General features: G+C 41.4%; 1 protein-coding gene across 3 annotated transcripts; it reads right to left on the reverse strand.

Moving 5' to 3' along the window:
• Positions 1 to 6,485: 6,485 nt before the first annotated feature.
• LOC109975322 (Ig lambda chain C region) lies at positions 6,486 to 12,185 on the reverse strand. Of its 3 annotated transcripts, none has more exons than XM_065953518.1 (4): positions 11,884 to 12,185; positions 11,464 to 11,779; positions 8,938 to 9,246; positions 6,486 to 7,709 (listed from the first exon to the last, which is right to left on the reverse strand). In XM_065953518.1, exons 2-4 carry the CDS (start codon positions 11,573 to 11,575, stop codon positions 7,576 to 7,578), a joined length of 555 nt encoding a protein of 184 aa, XP_065809590.1. In that variant the 5' UTR covers positions 11,576 to 11,779; positions 11,884 to 12,185; the 3' UTR covers positions 6,486 to 7,575. The 3 variants fall into 3 exon arrangements, with proteins under 3 accessions (XP_065809590.1, XP_065809588.1, XP_065809589.1); XM_065953516.1 differs by having other exon boundaries at positions 11,863 to 12,185; XM_065953517.1 differs by having other exon boundaries at positions 11,464 to 12,185.
• Positions 12,186 to 15,395: the final 3,210 nt, after the last annotated feature.

Below are 15,395 nucleotides of genomic sequence, written 5' to 3' on the forward strand. Positions count from 1 at the left end.
GCACTCCATCCTTCAGCAGCAACCACATTGTGAAGTTCGCGGACGACACAACAGTGGTTGGTCTCATCTCCAACAACGATGAGACGCACTACAGGATGGAGGTCAGCCAACTGGCCACGTGGTGCAGAGACAACAACCTCTTCCTGAACGTCGACAAGACCAAGGAGGTTGTTGTCGACTTCCGGAGAGTCCCCACTCCTAAACCCCCACTGACCATCGACGGTGCTGCTGTGGAGAGAGTGAGCAGCACCAAGTTCCTGGGGGTTCACATCAGTGAGGATCTCTCCTGGACAACCAACACCACATCACTGGCCAAGAAGTCCCAGCAGCGCCTCTACTTCCTCCGCAAGCTGAAGAGAGCACGAGCCCCCCCATCCATCATGTGCTCCTTCTACAGAGGCACCATCGAGAGCATCCTGACCAGCTGCATCACTGTGTGTGAGCTGCACTGCTGCCAACCGCAAGACCCTGCAGCGCACAGTGAAGGCTGCTGAACGGATTATCGGTGTCCCACTCCCCTCTCTTCTGGACCTTTACGGTACCCACCTCACCTGCAAAGCAACCAGCATTGTGCGTGACCCCACCCACCCCTCACACAGCCTCTTCAGCCTCCTGCCATCAGGGAGACGGTACCGCAGCCTGCGGGCCGGCTCCACCAGACTGGGAAACAGCTTCTTCCACCAAGCTGTCAAGAAGCTTAACTCTCTCCCCTCTCTTCCTTCCCTCCCCTCTGCCCCCATGAACACTGGACGTTGAAACCCTCTCCCGTTTGCCACCAAGTACTCTGGACTAATAACTCTGAAGCTAACTATTCAAAGTACACTCAGTTTACTGCACATTGCACATATTGCACATTTTAAGTTTACTTTTTCTTTAAATTTTATTTTATATACCATTTTGTTCTGTACCTTTTGCACTATTTAGGATTTATTACTGTAAATATTATTTATCTTATTTTACCTTATTTTGATTGTATTGCATCGTGGGACGGAGACAAACGCAATTTCAATTCCACTGTATGTCTGGCATATTTTGAAATTGACAATAAAGTTGACTTGACTTGACTTGAAGTATAGAGACCAGCTGCACATCTATTTAACCTTTCTGATCTAGATTATGTTTTTAGTTGGTTCTGGTCTTAATGATTTCTCTCTGCATCTCATCTCATGTTCTTTCGTTTCTGTTTTCCTCCGCCTTTCTAACAATAACGATGTTATTCTAAAATGAAGGCGTCCCGTCAGCAGTGATAGAATAAATCCCTCAGTGTTTGTGACTCTGGCTGAGATGGAGGTGAAACATCTGAATCTGGGCTGTGGTTCACTGCTCTCTTCCTGTAACTAACTCTGAGTGACATCTGTTCATGTGTTGGTTTTTGTTCAGGCAGCTCACTTAATTTCTCACTGTGGAGATCACTAACATAACAGGAGCAGTAATATGTGGCTGAATGAGAGTCTTTAACTCTCTGGATCTGCAGCTCCCAGCCGTTCTGTTTATTCACAGCTGAGAAATCATCTTTCTGTGGATGATTGTAGCCTTTCTCTATTTTACCACTTTTCCTGTTAATTTCAACAATCTTTCTGAATGTTTCTGTGTCTTTCTTTTGGTACCAATGTACCCAGTCACTGCGACACTGATTAGTTCCTCCACAGCTGAAGGAGACTTCTTCACCGACTCTCCTGGTCAATGATAAATCATCCTGAATCAGCTCGGCTGCCATGGAAACCAACGCTGCAGAGAGAGGGTCAGACAGGTGAATGTTAGTGTGACGGTGTTTGGTAAAGGTAGAGTTTGTGGGCTCCTGATTGGCCGGAAACACTCACCTGAACACAGGCAGCACAGGGCGGCGGCTGGGAGGAGAAGCATTTTGGAGCTGCGATGTTTCCTCTGGTGAACCCGAGGAGAAGTGACGCTGTGACGCTGCAGAGGACAAACAAGGACGAGCTGAGAGATCAGACGAGGAACACGTGGTTTCTATCAGAGGCCTCAGATCTCCCATCAGCCCCTGATTCTATTCAAAGTTCTGAAAGTCTGCAGGAAGTTAAGAATCTGAATATTTATATAACTTTTTTTATTGCATAATTTGAAACTCTTTTATTTACCTCTGCAGGTGTTTTTTGTAACTTAATTATATATAGATGTTTAATGTCTGTTCTTATTTCTGCTGCTGATGTAAAAGAAGGAGACAAACAGCATGTCTTTGCTCATTTCATGAATTCAGAAAATGTATTTTCAAACTTCTTCAAAAGGAATAACTCTGTTTGCACTGATGAAGTCTGTTTTCATACCTTCAACATTTCTTTAAGAGGTCTTTTTCTTCACACTTTGATGTTTCTTATGATGAAAACTTTAAAATATTAACAACAAAAGACACATCTGATATAACATGAGTCTTTAAAGTGTTACCTCAGTGTCACATCTTTAAATAAACTCCTCCTTCATGACTGTTTGTTGGATTTCAAACACGTTTTTTCAGAAGGTGGATCTCTGTGTGTCTGTGTCTAACTTAAAGGAGAAAGAGCACCACCTTATGGTCAGTTTGGGGAACTGCAAAGGTACCTTGATGATGCTGGTAGTGGTATTCAGGACCAGGGGAAACCTCTGGTGCTGAAAAATAAAGCAATCCTGCAGTTCCTCGAGGGTCTGCTTGAGGCTGGAAGTCACATACACACCCATTCAAAAGTCTGTTTTTACAGCAGAGATTAACATGTTTACAGTCTGGTTCATGTCTCTATCAGCTGTTACTGGACGGGGGAATTTTATTTATGTTTAGACATGTATTAGTGCTGTCAGCATTAACTAGTTCATTGTGAGTAATCTCATGTTATTTTGTCCCTTCAGGCTCTCCGTAGATAGTGGTCCTCAGTGTCTCCCTGTAGTCTCAGTGATGTAAAAGAAGGACACTGCTGCATCTTTGAATGTCTCATTTCACTTTAACAAACTCTCAGACAGCTCAGCTGACGAGTCCAAATTCACTCAAACAAAATAATTTGTTGGCTGAACGTAATAAAAGTATGGAAACCATTTCCATTAAAATAAAATGTGTTCTTTTAGCATCAAGGAATTTTGTTAAGTCAACATAAAATAATTAGGATGGGTCAGCTGAATGTGTTTGTGTTATTGTTTTTTATTCATGATGGTTCAGGCCTATCTTATTTTAAAATGTTAATTAATGTATTCTACTAGGTGTGGACTAACGTGACTTACTCAAGTTGTTTTAACTTCTTTACTCTGGTTGCGTCCGACTCCTTTTAGTCGTGTTGGTCCAACTTATTTTAACGTGGTAAAAAATGCATGCCAACAAAAGCCATCATTTAAAGCTAAACTCAAATAACCTTTTCTTTAAACCTTTCAAACAATGTATACTTTGAAAGAAATAACTTAAACAGAAGTCTAATAAAATGTTTACAGCCTGGTTGGAGTCAAAGATAAAATATCACAGACCCAACGTGATCATGTTGCAACAGATCTGTATTTGCCAAGTTATAAACAAAGAAGCTTAACAGGAAAATACAACACAGAGTTTCCTCCTTTTAAGTGACAGCAGATTGGACATTTGTGCTATATGTAAAATAAAACAGAAACAATTTGAAGATTCAGTAGATCACAGAGTACTCCAGAAAAAAGAAAGATGTTTTTTGTAATTGGTCCAGATAATTTTACAGACAACGCTTGAACATATCACACTAGTGGGAACAAAGGGGAGACCTCATCTAGTCCATCTGATCAAGCCTGATGTGATGAGAAAAAAGATCATACCTTGTATTGCATCATCAGTTTTTCTGGTTCTTCGTTCACGTAGACAGAAAAACCTCTAAGGATGTAAATAAGGAAGAACAGAAACAGCATTAGGAGCATTATCTTAACCAGCCATCACAGTGAGTGTCACACATCTGATACATCTTCTAACTAGCTTCACAATGAGTGATCATTAAAGCCCTCTCTCATACACACTTACACAATAAAAGGTGATAAAAAACAAAAATATTAAAAGGAAGAGAGAAATCTTTCCATCAGATGGAGTTCACTGAAAGAAGGATGGATGTTCAGGTTTTGCTGCGTTCCTCAAAGAGCAGGTTTTTTAACAAGAGACCGGGTGTGTCTCAAACAACAAAAATTAATAATAGTTGAACTTGAGCCTTCTCTTGGTGGTTAATATATATACTTTGACCGTTACCTCAAACAAAAGCACAAAAATGATGCCTTAACTATCCCTTAAATCTAAGAGAAGGCTCTCTCCATCAGGTAAAAATCTCTTCTTTGCCCCTCCCCCCATCATGAGCCTTTCCCCCCCTGATTCTCTGTAAGTACGGATGAAGGTCGTTTATAAGGACAGGATTTATCAAACAGGGTTTATCCAAAGAGATACCTTTCATCAGAGTTCCTGTTTATCTACCTTACAGGGACCGTGTTCCTGTTTACCTACCTTACAGGGACCATGTTCCTGTTTACCTACCTTACAGAGACCATGTTCCTGTTTACTAACCTTACAAGGACCATGTTCCTGTTTATTAACCTTACAAGGACCATGTTCCTCTTTACCTACCTTACAGGGACCATGTTCCTGTTTACTAACCTTACAGGGACCATGTTCCTGTTCACCTACCTTACAGGGACCATGTTCTTATTTACTGCTCGAGCATCATGGGACAGGTAAACAACATAATTCCATTCAGATTTTATTTTTAAAAGTGTTTATCCCAAGAAAAGGATGTCTACCTCTGCTTTTCCTCTACTCCCATTATGAGCCGGGTTTTCCATGTTTTTCTAGTTCCTTTCTCCATCAAGGATCTTCTCAGACAGGGTTTATGTAAGTTTATGTCCCCATAAATCATCTATACCTCTTGGGGGACTCTCCACTTGTCCCTATCTCCTTTCATTGGGCTTTTCTTTTAGGCCAGTATGACCCCAAAATGCACCAACCATTTCCTAACATTATGTGGACCATGGCTCACTACTCCCATTATCCTTTCTTGGGTCTTCTCAGGAGGAGTTTATTTCCCCAGAGAAAGCGCTCTCCCTTGTGGGCAGACTATCTGCACATCCCCATCTACCTGTCATTTACCTTTTTTAATATTTTTTTTGTTTATCAATCATCTCATGTTGACCTTTGTTTGCATACCAACCTAACATGGAGAGTTTATCTAGATTTGTTTCCCAGGAGAAGGATCTTTCCCTTGGGGATGGCCCTCATCTTGCCTACCTCTTTAATACCATACATGTTTTCTCTGTGCTTTTACACCACAGGTCACACCTACACATTCAAACACTGATGGTAGAGGCTGCTGTTTAAAGAGTCCATCAGAATTAACCACTCCATTCATACACATGCGTACACTTTTGACGAAGCAGAGGGAGCAACTTGGAGTTAAGTGTCTTGCCCGAGAACACATCGGACATGTGGCTGCAGGAGCTGGGGATCGAACCCCAGACCTTCAGTTTGAGACAACCGACTCTACCTACTGATCCACTATATTGTACAATATTGACTGATTTCAGGAATAAAATCGTTATCCTGACAAATAATGGAAAGCTGAAGCTTTGAGATACAAACAGTAGTGATGCAATGTGTTGCTGCAGCCACTAGAGGGCAGCAGCTTTAATCTTTACAGACAGGAGTACAGTCATGTTCACTGTATGAGCTGATAATATAGGAAACATCGTAATAGTTTATCTCATAACGATCATATGTATGACTTGTGGCTTTGTCCTGAAAAAAGGTTTTTCATGACAGAACAAACGTGTGTAATGTTGCCAGTTTGTTAGTTTGATCAAACTTTGTTGATTTTGATCTTTTTTTAAAAACTTTTAACTAATGTAAAGTGTCTGTAAGTACTTGAAAGCTCTTTATAAATGAAATGTATTATCATTATTTCTTAATTAACAAGCCAATGAATTAGTTAATGACCCAACAAATGAATATATACATTTTAGCTGCCGACACATTATCACTCAGGTGCGTCTCTTTTACTGAATAAATATACACAAACTGGGAGAATGTTGCCTCAAGGTGGGTCGACACTGTTGGTCTTCGGTTCATGTGAAGGGAAAGTTTTTTATGTAACAATACAAAAGACAATAAAGTACAGAGTGTGAGAACAGTTCATCAGTGTGTGCAGCAGCAGATATGAATCTGTGGTTATTAGGGTTTAGAAAAACAGTTTACAGCAAATCAACATTTCCTCCCCTGCAGCAGGCAGGCTGTGTGGGTTTCCTGCTCTGCTGCCTCTTCTCTGTTAGCGAAGGGTTTTCAGTTTAATCACACAGCGACAGTTACGACCATCAACTCTGGTTAAAGCATCATTCCAGGAACTTCTCAATATCAGCTTTCTGTCTAACTCTGTTTTATTATTTAACCTGATTGCAGAGAAAAAATAAATAATATATACTTGTATGAAAAGTTAGACAAGGACAAGTAAACATGAAGCTATAATATACAAACTTATTTAACGCTACAAAGTCAAATTACTCATGACCAAAGACGTTGATTGTGTTTTTACATATTTATTGTGAAGCTAAATGAAATCCTTAAAAGCACAGACTTTTATTTAAAAAGAAAAACAAAACACTTACAGCTCCTTTCATACACCAAAGACACATCTTTACTCTTTTATTTGATTTAGTTTTATATTTATGCTGGTATGTAACAGTATTTCCACACTTCTTGACAGTATCAGTACTGCTGTTCATGTGAGTTTTATAAACAATAATGCACCAATAACACCAAGACAAATTCCTTCTATATACGATACAATCTGATAGACGTTTGTGTTATGTATGTAACATTAAGTGGGGTACACACAACAAGATAATCGAGCCGATTTCGGTGCCGATGCTCCACGTCTGACCAAATTCAGCAAAAGCCTGATAATCTGACATTTCCAAAGATTATCTCACCAGATGTTCCTGTGGTGTAAAGTGTGTAATTTTAACCTCGGTGCCCCAACTTTAAATTGTCAGACATCCTGTTGTGTGGGGAGAACACCGAGGACGGCCAATCATAGACTCTGTGAATTGTCACTTTGAACAGAATAGCCAATCTTACTGTGCAAGATGACGAGTTCTGAGAGTGGAGACTGTTGTTGAATGAATCTGTGAGTGTGTGGTTAGCTGAGTCGGTCATCTCGTTGCTCTCCACACACACTATAAGAACTGAACTGGTAAATCTGTCATTACTTGTCGTCATGTGTGGCCTCTCACATTAGCCAGGCCTTACTTGGCAATAAAAGTTATTCTGATTCAGTTGCTGATTGTACATGCCCCCAAGCCCGGTGATGTACTTTTAAATAATCTGCTTGAATCATTTTTATTTTTGTTATATATGTGTGAACTACAGGAGTAAGAAGATAAACCCATAAGATTGAGGTATTAGACTTCTTAGACAACATTTTGGACTGCTGATAAAAGCTGTAAATGGAATAAATTGATAAAGGTATCCCACCCTGCAGTACGTTCATTTATGTACAAAAAACACAGTGTCATCAGCATAGAGCTTTACTTTTTCACAAACAACTTCTTTCATAAAAACTACAAAACACTACGGCACGCAACATCAGAAGACGATCAGTCAGCACAAGTTCAGTGGATGGACGGTTTGTCGTTTCTGAAGATCCTCAGCAGAGAGAGTCCACAGCAGTACACCAGACTCTTCAGTATCAGCACCGTGTACAGCAGCGTCAGCAGCTTCACCTTGCACTGAGACTGAAAGGACACTGACAGACGAAAAGACATGGCTTAAGCTTTACAAATATAGAGAGTTTCATCATTTTATCCAGGGATAACTGACCCCATAAAAAATATATTCCTTCTGGCCCCATTACTTCAGTGTTATCTTATCTTTAAGATTTGTTTGGCACAAGGAAGGAGCAGAAAAAACGTTTATTACAGATAACTGCTAAAAGTTAAGCTGCTTTGATGAACTGTCGGCGTTAATAATACAGAAACATATGAAGAGTATTAATGTTTTTGGAATTTAATTTCACATGGACTTTGCTCTCAGGTTAATTTCCAACACTCACAAACCTCAGAGTCTGATGTAATGACACATTGGTTAAATTTAATCAACTCTGTCTTTCCCTGACCTAAAAAGGATTATTCACGCCTTTGTCTTTTCACATTTGTACTATGGCAATGTTCTTTTAAAGCCTCGCTCACACTGTGAGATTTTCCCCCGATTGTATAAAAGTCAGGGTGGCATGTCAGCTCACACTGTACGACTGCTTCGTTTACACGCCCGACCAGACCTTGCGATTTACGTGCTCACACTGTACGACCTGATCGTCGGGCACGGCCAGAGAGCTCACACTGTACGAGTGAAATTGGGTCGGAGCGTTGATAATTGTTAATAAAGTTTAATTTGAAAACTCCAAAGGACGGCGGTCTGTGAAAGAGAAGTTAGTGGAAGTTGTTGTAGAATATAGGAAAGTAGATACAATCGTAGATATATGGATATAAGTTTCAGAAAAGTGCTGCACTGATGATCTGTACTGAAAACAAAAGAAGAAAAAAACGTTGGGTTGCCGCTGGTCGCCATAACTACAGTCCTCCCTTGTCTCTCGTGATTATATCGTAGTCGCACACAACTTCTGCCGGACCCTTTCATGACGTAATCATCAAGATTTTAGATTCTAAACTCCCCTTGGAGACATCTAAATACAAACTAAATCGGTCCTAGTATAGAACCCTGTGGTACACCAGAGGTAATGTAAGTAGGGGGACAAGAGTAATAATGTACATTGACTGAGTTGGTTTGTTCTTAAAGGTAAGTATAAACAGATTTTGATCTAACTGTCTGTCGGCTCTCTCTCTGGAGGACTGGAGGTCGTAGGAACTGTGACCTCTGTCAAACAGAAGGAGTTAAAAATAAACATCAGTCCTCTGCTCCATTGTCTCTACATGAAGCTGAATCACTGCTGAATGCAGACACCAACCCTTCATTACCTATTTCTGTTTGAGCAGTCACTGTGCCCCCCTCATGCTGCACTGAGCAGAGGTATTTATAAGGGTTGTACTTTCTCTGAGGGATCGTCAAGATGGAGGCGCTGCACCCCGACTCCCTCAGCTCCTGCTGCTTCACATCAGCAGGGTTCACATCCTCCAGAGGATCACTCCCTTTCTGTTTTTTCCAGGAGATCTGGACCAGAGGAGGAAACATGGCTGAGGCCACACACAGTAGAGAGCTCTTCTCCTCCAGCTGGGTTCTCGATGCTGCCGGGTACAAGCGCACAACGGGCTTCACCACCTGCTCATCTGAAGACACACACACACGCTGATCACTAAACTTGTTATCACACTTTTCAGTCAATCACAAAATGTTTTTTAGACTGAGTCTCTAAAACAGTTGAGGTACAAGGGTTTTAAGGTTTTGGCCCGTGATTTAATTTTCTATTTTTGAAACTCACATAAAATAGAAAATTTTAAAAAAGAACATTCCATAAGTTTTTTTCATCAGATAACCAAATGAATGAAAAAATAATGAATCATTTCTAATTTACCTATTTCCCATTCTAGTATATTAGTCAAAACCTCACTAACCGAGATGAAGACATACCCGAGACCAAGTAAAGACCAAGCCCATAAATATCTCTCAAAGTTCACCATCTTGGGGTGCTGGTTGCACAGTGGTTAGTGTGCGCATCCCATGTACGGAGCCTATAGTATTCCAATTGGGCGGCCCAGGTTTGAATCCCACCTGTGGCTCCTTTCCCGCATGTCATTCCTCACTCTCTCTCCCTGATTTCTGACTATATCCAATGGTCTATCTCTCCATTAAAGGTACAAAAAAAAGCCCAAAAATAAATATATAAAAAAAAAAATTAAAAAAAAATCATCTTGTGTGTCTCTCGATTAGACCGTAACACCGGGAAGGTTGCGTCCGTAACCGGGGGATAAAAATCAAATACAAATTAATTAAAGTTGTTTGTTCTTTTAGAAAGAGGCGTTTCCTTCTAATCACAGTAATGAAGTGGAAAAATAGCAGATCAGTGGTGGTCTTGATTTAAAATCCAGAGTCCACCCAGACTGAGATCGAGACAAGACCGAGTAAAAATGCTTTCAACCCAGAGACCTTCAAAAAGTGGTCTAAAAACCAAGATGGATATTGAGTACTACAACACTGATACACAGATTAACAGTAATTTCTAATCACTCTTTTAAATATAAATGAAACATATTGGAATATTTTATTCAGTATCTTCTTTTGTTAGAGTTTTATTTTACATCGTCCTGGAAGTGTCAAATTAACCATCATGAATAATGCTATTCTTATTTTTTTTTACACTTTTACAGGTTATTAATTAAGTTTTCTATTTTATAAAAGAAAAATTACATTCATGTACTCCATTTTGTTTAACACAAAACCATTTTATATCACATGATGTTTTGTAATTTAATTGCACAAAAGAAAACGCCTCCGTGTTTCTCTCTTAATGTTTCTTCGCTGGAGGAGGAACTCGTCGTAGCGCCCGGCTTTAAAATCTGTAACATCAGAAAAACTTCTTTTACTTTTTTTAAGTTTACCTAAAACTCCATTGATGGACGACTTTATTCCAGAGCCTAGGCGTTCAAAAGGAAGGTGGTCAAATGTAAAAGGTCGGATTGGATCGGATCCAAAGATCGTGTCGATCAAAAGAACAAAACAATAAAAGAAAATCAGATAAATTCAGGTGGTCATGTTTAGATTTAATCTGCATTAATCCTCCAGTTTGTGACTTTGAATGAGGATTGAGATGACTTTGATTAAAATAATGAGGATTATTCTGCAGCAGACGACGGATTACAGGAACTCAATTTGAGAAAACTTTTAATTAGAGGGAGAAAAACTAAATTTTTTATAATTTTGGTTCCAGTTCTGACTCTTTCTTATTTTTATATATTTTCCTTGTTAAGACAACATTATGCTCGAGACAAAAGCGACTTTGTCCGTTCATTTCACAACAAAGGCATTCAATTTTACAGAAGCCCAAATCTGTCATGCAACTACACATTTGATTCAGTTTTCAGTGATAATTAGTCAGTTTTTGGATGTTTTTTCTCGAGATAACGAGTTAATTTCTTCACTAATTTCTTGAGAAAAAAGAAGGAATATCAACTTGTCATCACAGGAAATTAACTGTCATTCTCTCAAGATAAATAAGTGATAAGATAAATAAACAGAATGCCGTGTGTCCACCTAGTGCTGTCTGTGTGCTAGGGAGTGTTTGTATGAAGCGATGTGCTGCTGAGTAACTGAGAGAATCAAAATCTGTAGATCTGTAAAATGCACGATGATGCATATGCAGCGTGATTAAACCTTTTGAAGTAATTATGGATATTTTTAATGTAACAAGAGTTGCATAGCAGCAAGAACTGTTTACTGAAAATGAGAAATATACAGCATATATAAATACATATTTATATAAATATATATAAACTCTGAAGCTGCAGACATTAATGTAAAGAACTGAAGAAATGAATGTTTATTCTTACCTGTGACAAACAGTTTAGTCCCAGAGCCGAAGATGAGTACTCCCACAGTGAAACAGACTGATACAAAAACCTGTCTGCTGCTGAAGGACTCCAGATTGTGAACCAGGATCATATTTCAGCCACATGATGAGTTTCTCTGAAGTCCACATCAACATGACTTTCTCTGATGTCTTTAGACACACTAGTAGAGTTTCTCTGTGGACATCAATGTCTGTCAGTCCAATCGTTTTGTCCACTTGGGTTTGAATGTTGCACAGACATTCTTGGTACTCAGAGGATTCACCTCGTTCATTCAGATCACTGCAAAGGTGTTTCACTGTAAATGACCCAATAACAGAGAGAACAGGTAATTATAACATGTTTAACTTTCATTATTAATGTTCAAAATCAAAAGTTTACCTTTTGTTATATATACTTAACAGGTGAAGCAATTTAACCCAGACTTCTTCTCTCCAGCATTGTTTTCTTTCTCTCCTTTAAAGGTCACATATCCTCCTCCTCTTCAACCAGTTTAAATAAGTCTCAGAGCTCCTCAAAACATGTGTGAGAAGTTTGAGCACACATTTTCTGAAAATCGGAGCAGGCAAAAGTTGAGTATTTCTTTTAGTCATACAAAATAAACACATTTTTAGTAACACCAATGTGTCTCCCTTTTTTCCTCAGTGCAGGCAAAAATATACTCATAGCAAAAACTAAAAGTAATTAACAACAAAAGACCAATCAAAGAATTATCTTAAGGCAAATTGTTGCCCACAAAGGAAGTATTTTATACAGGAGATAAAGAAAGTGTTTCCATGGCTTTGTTCAATCTCAGCGTTTAGCTATGCTGTGACATCATTAAAGATCGTCTTTTAAACTTGGTTCAGGAACAAAGACCACGCCTCAAACACAACCCATTTCCATTTCATAAATATTAAGGCCTTCATCACTCCTATTCCTCTGACGCTGGTTTCACATCCCGCCCCAGGAACCACGAGGGTCCATACAGAGAGCAACAAAGAGACGACCCCTGACCCAGAGTCTCGACCCCTCTGGTCTCATCACGTCGTTTCTACATCGGCTGACACCAGTCCATCGTCCTTCTTTCATTCACCTCCCGACCCTTACCCCCCTTCCACCCTCAAGGCCCTGACACACCAAGGAGATCGTCGTCCGTCTCTTTAGTTTTTTGTGCAGTGTGGCTCTGTCGCTACATGTCGGCCCCCACCTGCCTTTTTTCAGATGATTCCACATGTTGAATCGGCGGTCGGTGAGAGGAATCTCTCTTATTGGTTGTTGGGTGGTTTCATTTCTCTCCAGCTCTCCTCTCAGGTTTAGGAAAGCCCCTTGAGCATGTCACTGTAGTATCCATGCTTTCACCCATTAGTGAGGTTTCTCCTGATCTGTCTCCTCCTCCTCAGGAAAGCCAAACGCAGCTACACACCAAAAATAACCGGACACTTCAAGGACAGAAGAGACGCGCAGAGCCTGTGGCGTGGTATCCAGACCATCACGGACTACAAACCCAAGCCACAGACCTGTGACAGCAACACCTCTCTGCTGAACGACCTCAACAGCTTCTTTGCCAGGTTTGAAGCACACAACAGCACGCCCCCACAGAAGACCACCCCCCCTCCCCATGACCAGACCCTGTGCCTGACTGCAGCCAGCGTGAAGAGAACCTTCTCCAAGATCAACACCCGCAAGGCTGCAGGTCCAGACAACATTCCTGGCCGTGTGCTGAAGGACTGTGCAGAGGAGCTCAAAGATATCTTCACGGACATTTTCAACGCTTCTCTGAGTCAGGCTGTTGTTCCGTCGTGCTTCAAAGCCACCACCATCATACCCGTTCCAAAGAAGCCCTCACCATCCACTTTCAATGACTATCGACCCGTTGCACTGACCCCGATCGCCATGAAGTGCTTTGAAAGGTTAGTCATGGCCCACATCAAATCCACCCTCCCCGCCACCCTGGACCCCTACCAGTTTGCATACCGAGGTAACAGATCCACCGAGGATGCCATCTGTTCTGCTCTTCACCCAGCCATCACCCACCTGGACACCAAAAACTCATACGTCAGAATGCTGTTCATAGACTTCAGTTCAGCATTCAACACCATCATCCCTCAGCAGCTGCTCGGCAAATTGGACCAGCTGGGGCTCAGCACTTCCCTGTGCAACTGGCTGCTGGACTTCCTCAGCGAGAGGCCTCAGACAGTGCGGGTCGGCGGCAGCACATCAAAAACCATCGTCATGAGCACGGGGGCCCCCCAGGGTTGTGTGCTCAGCCCCCTGCTCTTCACGCTTCTGACCTACGACTGCACTCCATCCTTCAGCAGCAACCACATTGTGAAGTTCGCGGACGACACAACAGTGGTTGGTCTCATCTCCAACAACGATGAGACGCACTACAGGATGGAGGTCAGCCAACTGGCCACGTGGTGCAGAGACAACAACCTCTTCCTGAACGTCGACAAGACCAAGGAGGTTGTTGTCGACTTCCGGAGAGTCCCCACTCCTAAACCCCCACTGACCATCGACGGTGCTGCTGTGGAGAGAGTGAGCAGCACCAAGTTCCTGGGGGTTCACATCAGTGAGGATCTCTCCTGGACAACCAACACCACATCACTGGCCAAGAAGTCCCAGCAGCGCCTCTACTTCCTCCGCAAGCTGAAGAGAGCACGAGCCCCCCCATCCATCATGTGCTCCTTCTACAGAGGCACCATCGAGAGCATCCTGACCAGCTGCATCACTGTGTGTGAGCTGCACTGCTGCCAACCGCAAGACCCTGCAGCGCACAGTGAAGGCTGCTGAACGGATTATCGGTGTCCCACTCCCCTCTCTTCTGGACCTTTACGGTACCCACCTCACCTGCAAAGCAACCAGCATTGTGCGTGACCCCACCCACCCCTCACACAGCCTCTTCAGCCTCCTGCCATCAGGGAGACGGTACCGCAGCCTGCGGGCCGGCTCCACCAGACTGGGAAACAGCTTCTTCCACCAAGCTGTCAAGAAGCTTAACTCTCTCCCCTCTCTTCCTTCCCTCCCCTCTGCCCCCATGAACACTGGACGTTGAAACCCTCTCCCGTTTGCCACCAAGTACTCTGGACTAATAACTCTGAAGCTAACTATTCAAAGTACACTCAGTTTACTGCACATTGCACATATTGCACATTTTAAGTTTACTTTTTCTTTAAATTTTATTTTATATACCATTTTGTTCTGTACCTTTTGCACTATTTAGGATTTATTACTGTAAATATTATTTATCTTATTTTACCTTATTTTGATTGTATTGCATCGTGGGACGGAGACAAACGCAATTTCAATTCCACTGTATGTCTGGCATATTTTGAAATTGACAATAAAGTTGACTTGACTTGACTTGAAGTATAGAGACCAGCTGCACATCTATTTAACCTTTCTGATCTAGATTATGTTTTTAGTTGGTTCTGGTCTTAATGATTTCTCTCTGCATCTCATCTCATGTTCTTTCGTTTCTGTTTTCCTCCGCCTTTCTAACAATAACGATGTTATTCTAAAATGAAGGCGTCCCGTCAGCAGTGATAGAATAAATCCCTCAGTGTTTGTGACTCTGGCTGAGATGGAGGTGAAACATCTGAATCTGGGCTGTGGTTCACTGCTCTCTTCCTGTAACTAACTCTGAGTGACATCTGTTCATGTGTTGGTTTTTGTTCAGGCAGCTCACTTAATTTCTCACTGTGGAGATCACTAACATAACAGGAGCAGTAATATGTGGCTGAATGAGAGTCTTTAACTCTCTGGATCTGCAGCTCCCAGCCGTTCTGTTTATTCACAGCTGAGAAATCATCTTTCTGTGGATGATTGTAGCCTTTCTCTATTTTACCACTTTTCCTGTTAATTTCAACAATCTTTCTGAATGTTTCTGTGTCTTTCTTTTGGTACCAATGTACCCAGTCACTGCGACACTG

This window comes from Labrus bergylta, chromosome 4, assembly GCF_963930695.1.
Source record: "Labrus bergylta chromosome 4, fLabBer1.1, whole genome shotgun sequence".
NCBI classification, from domain to species: Eukaryota; Metazoa; Chordata; class Actinopteri; order Labriformes; family Labridae; genus Labrus; species Labrus bergylta.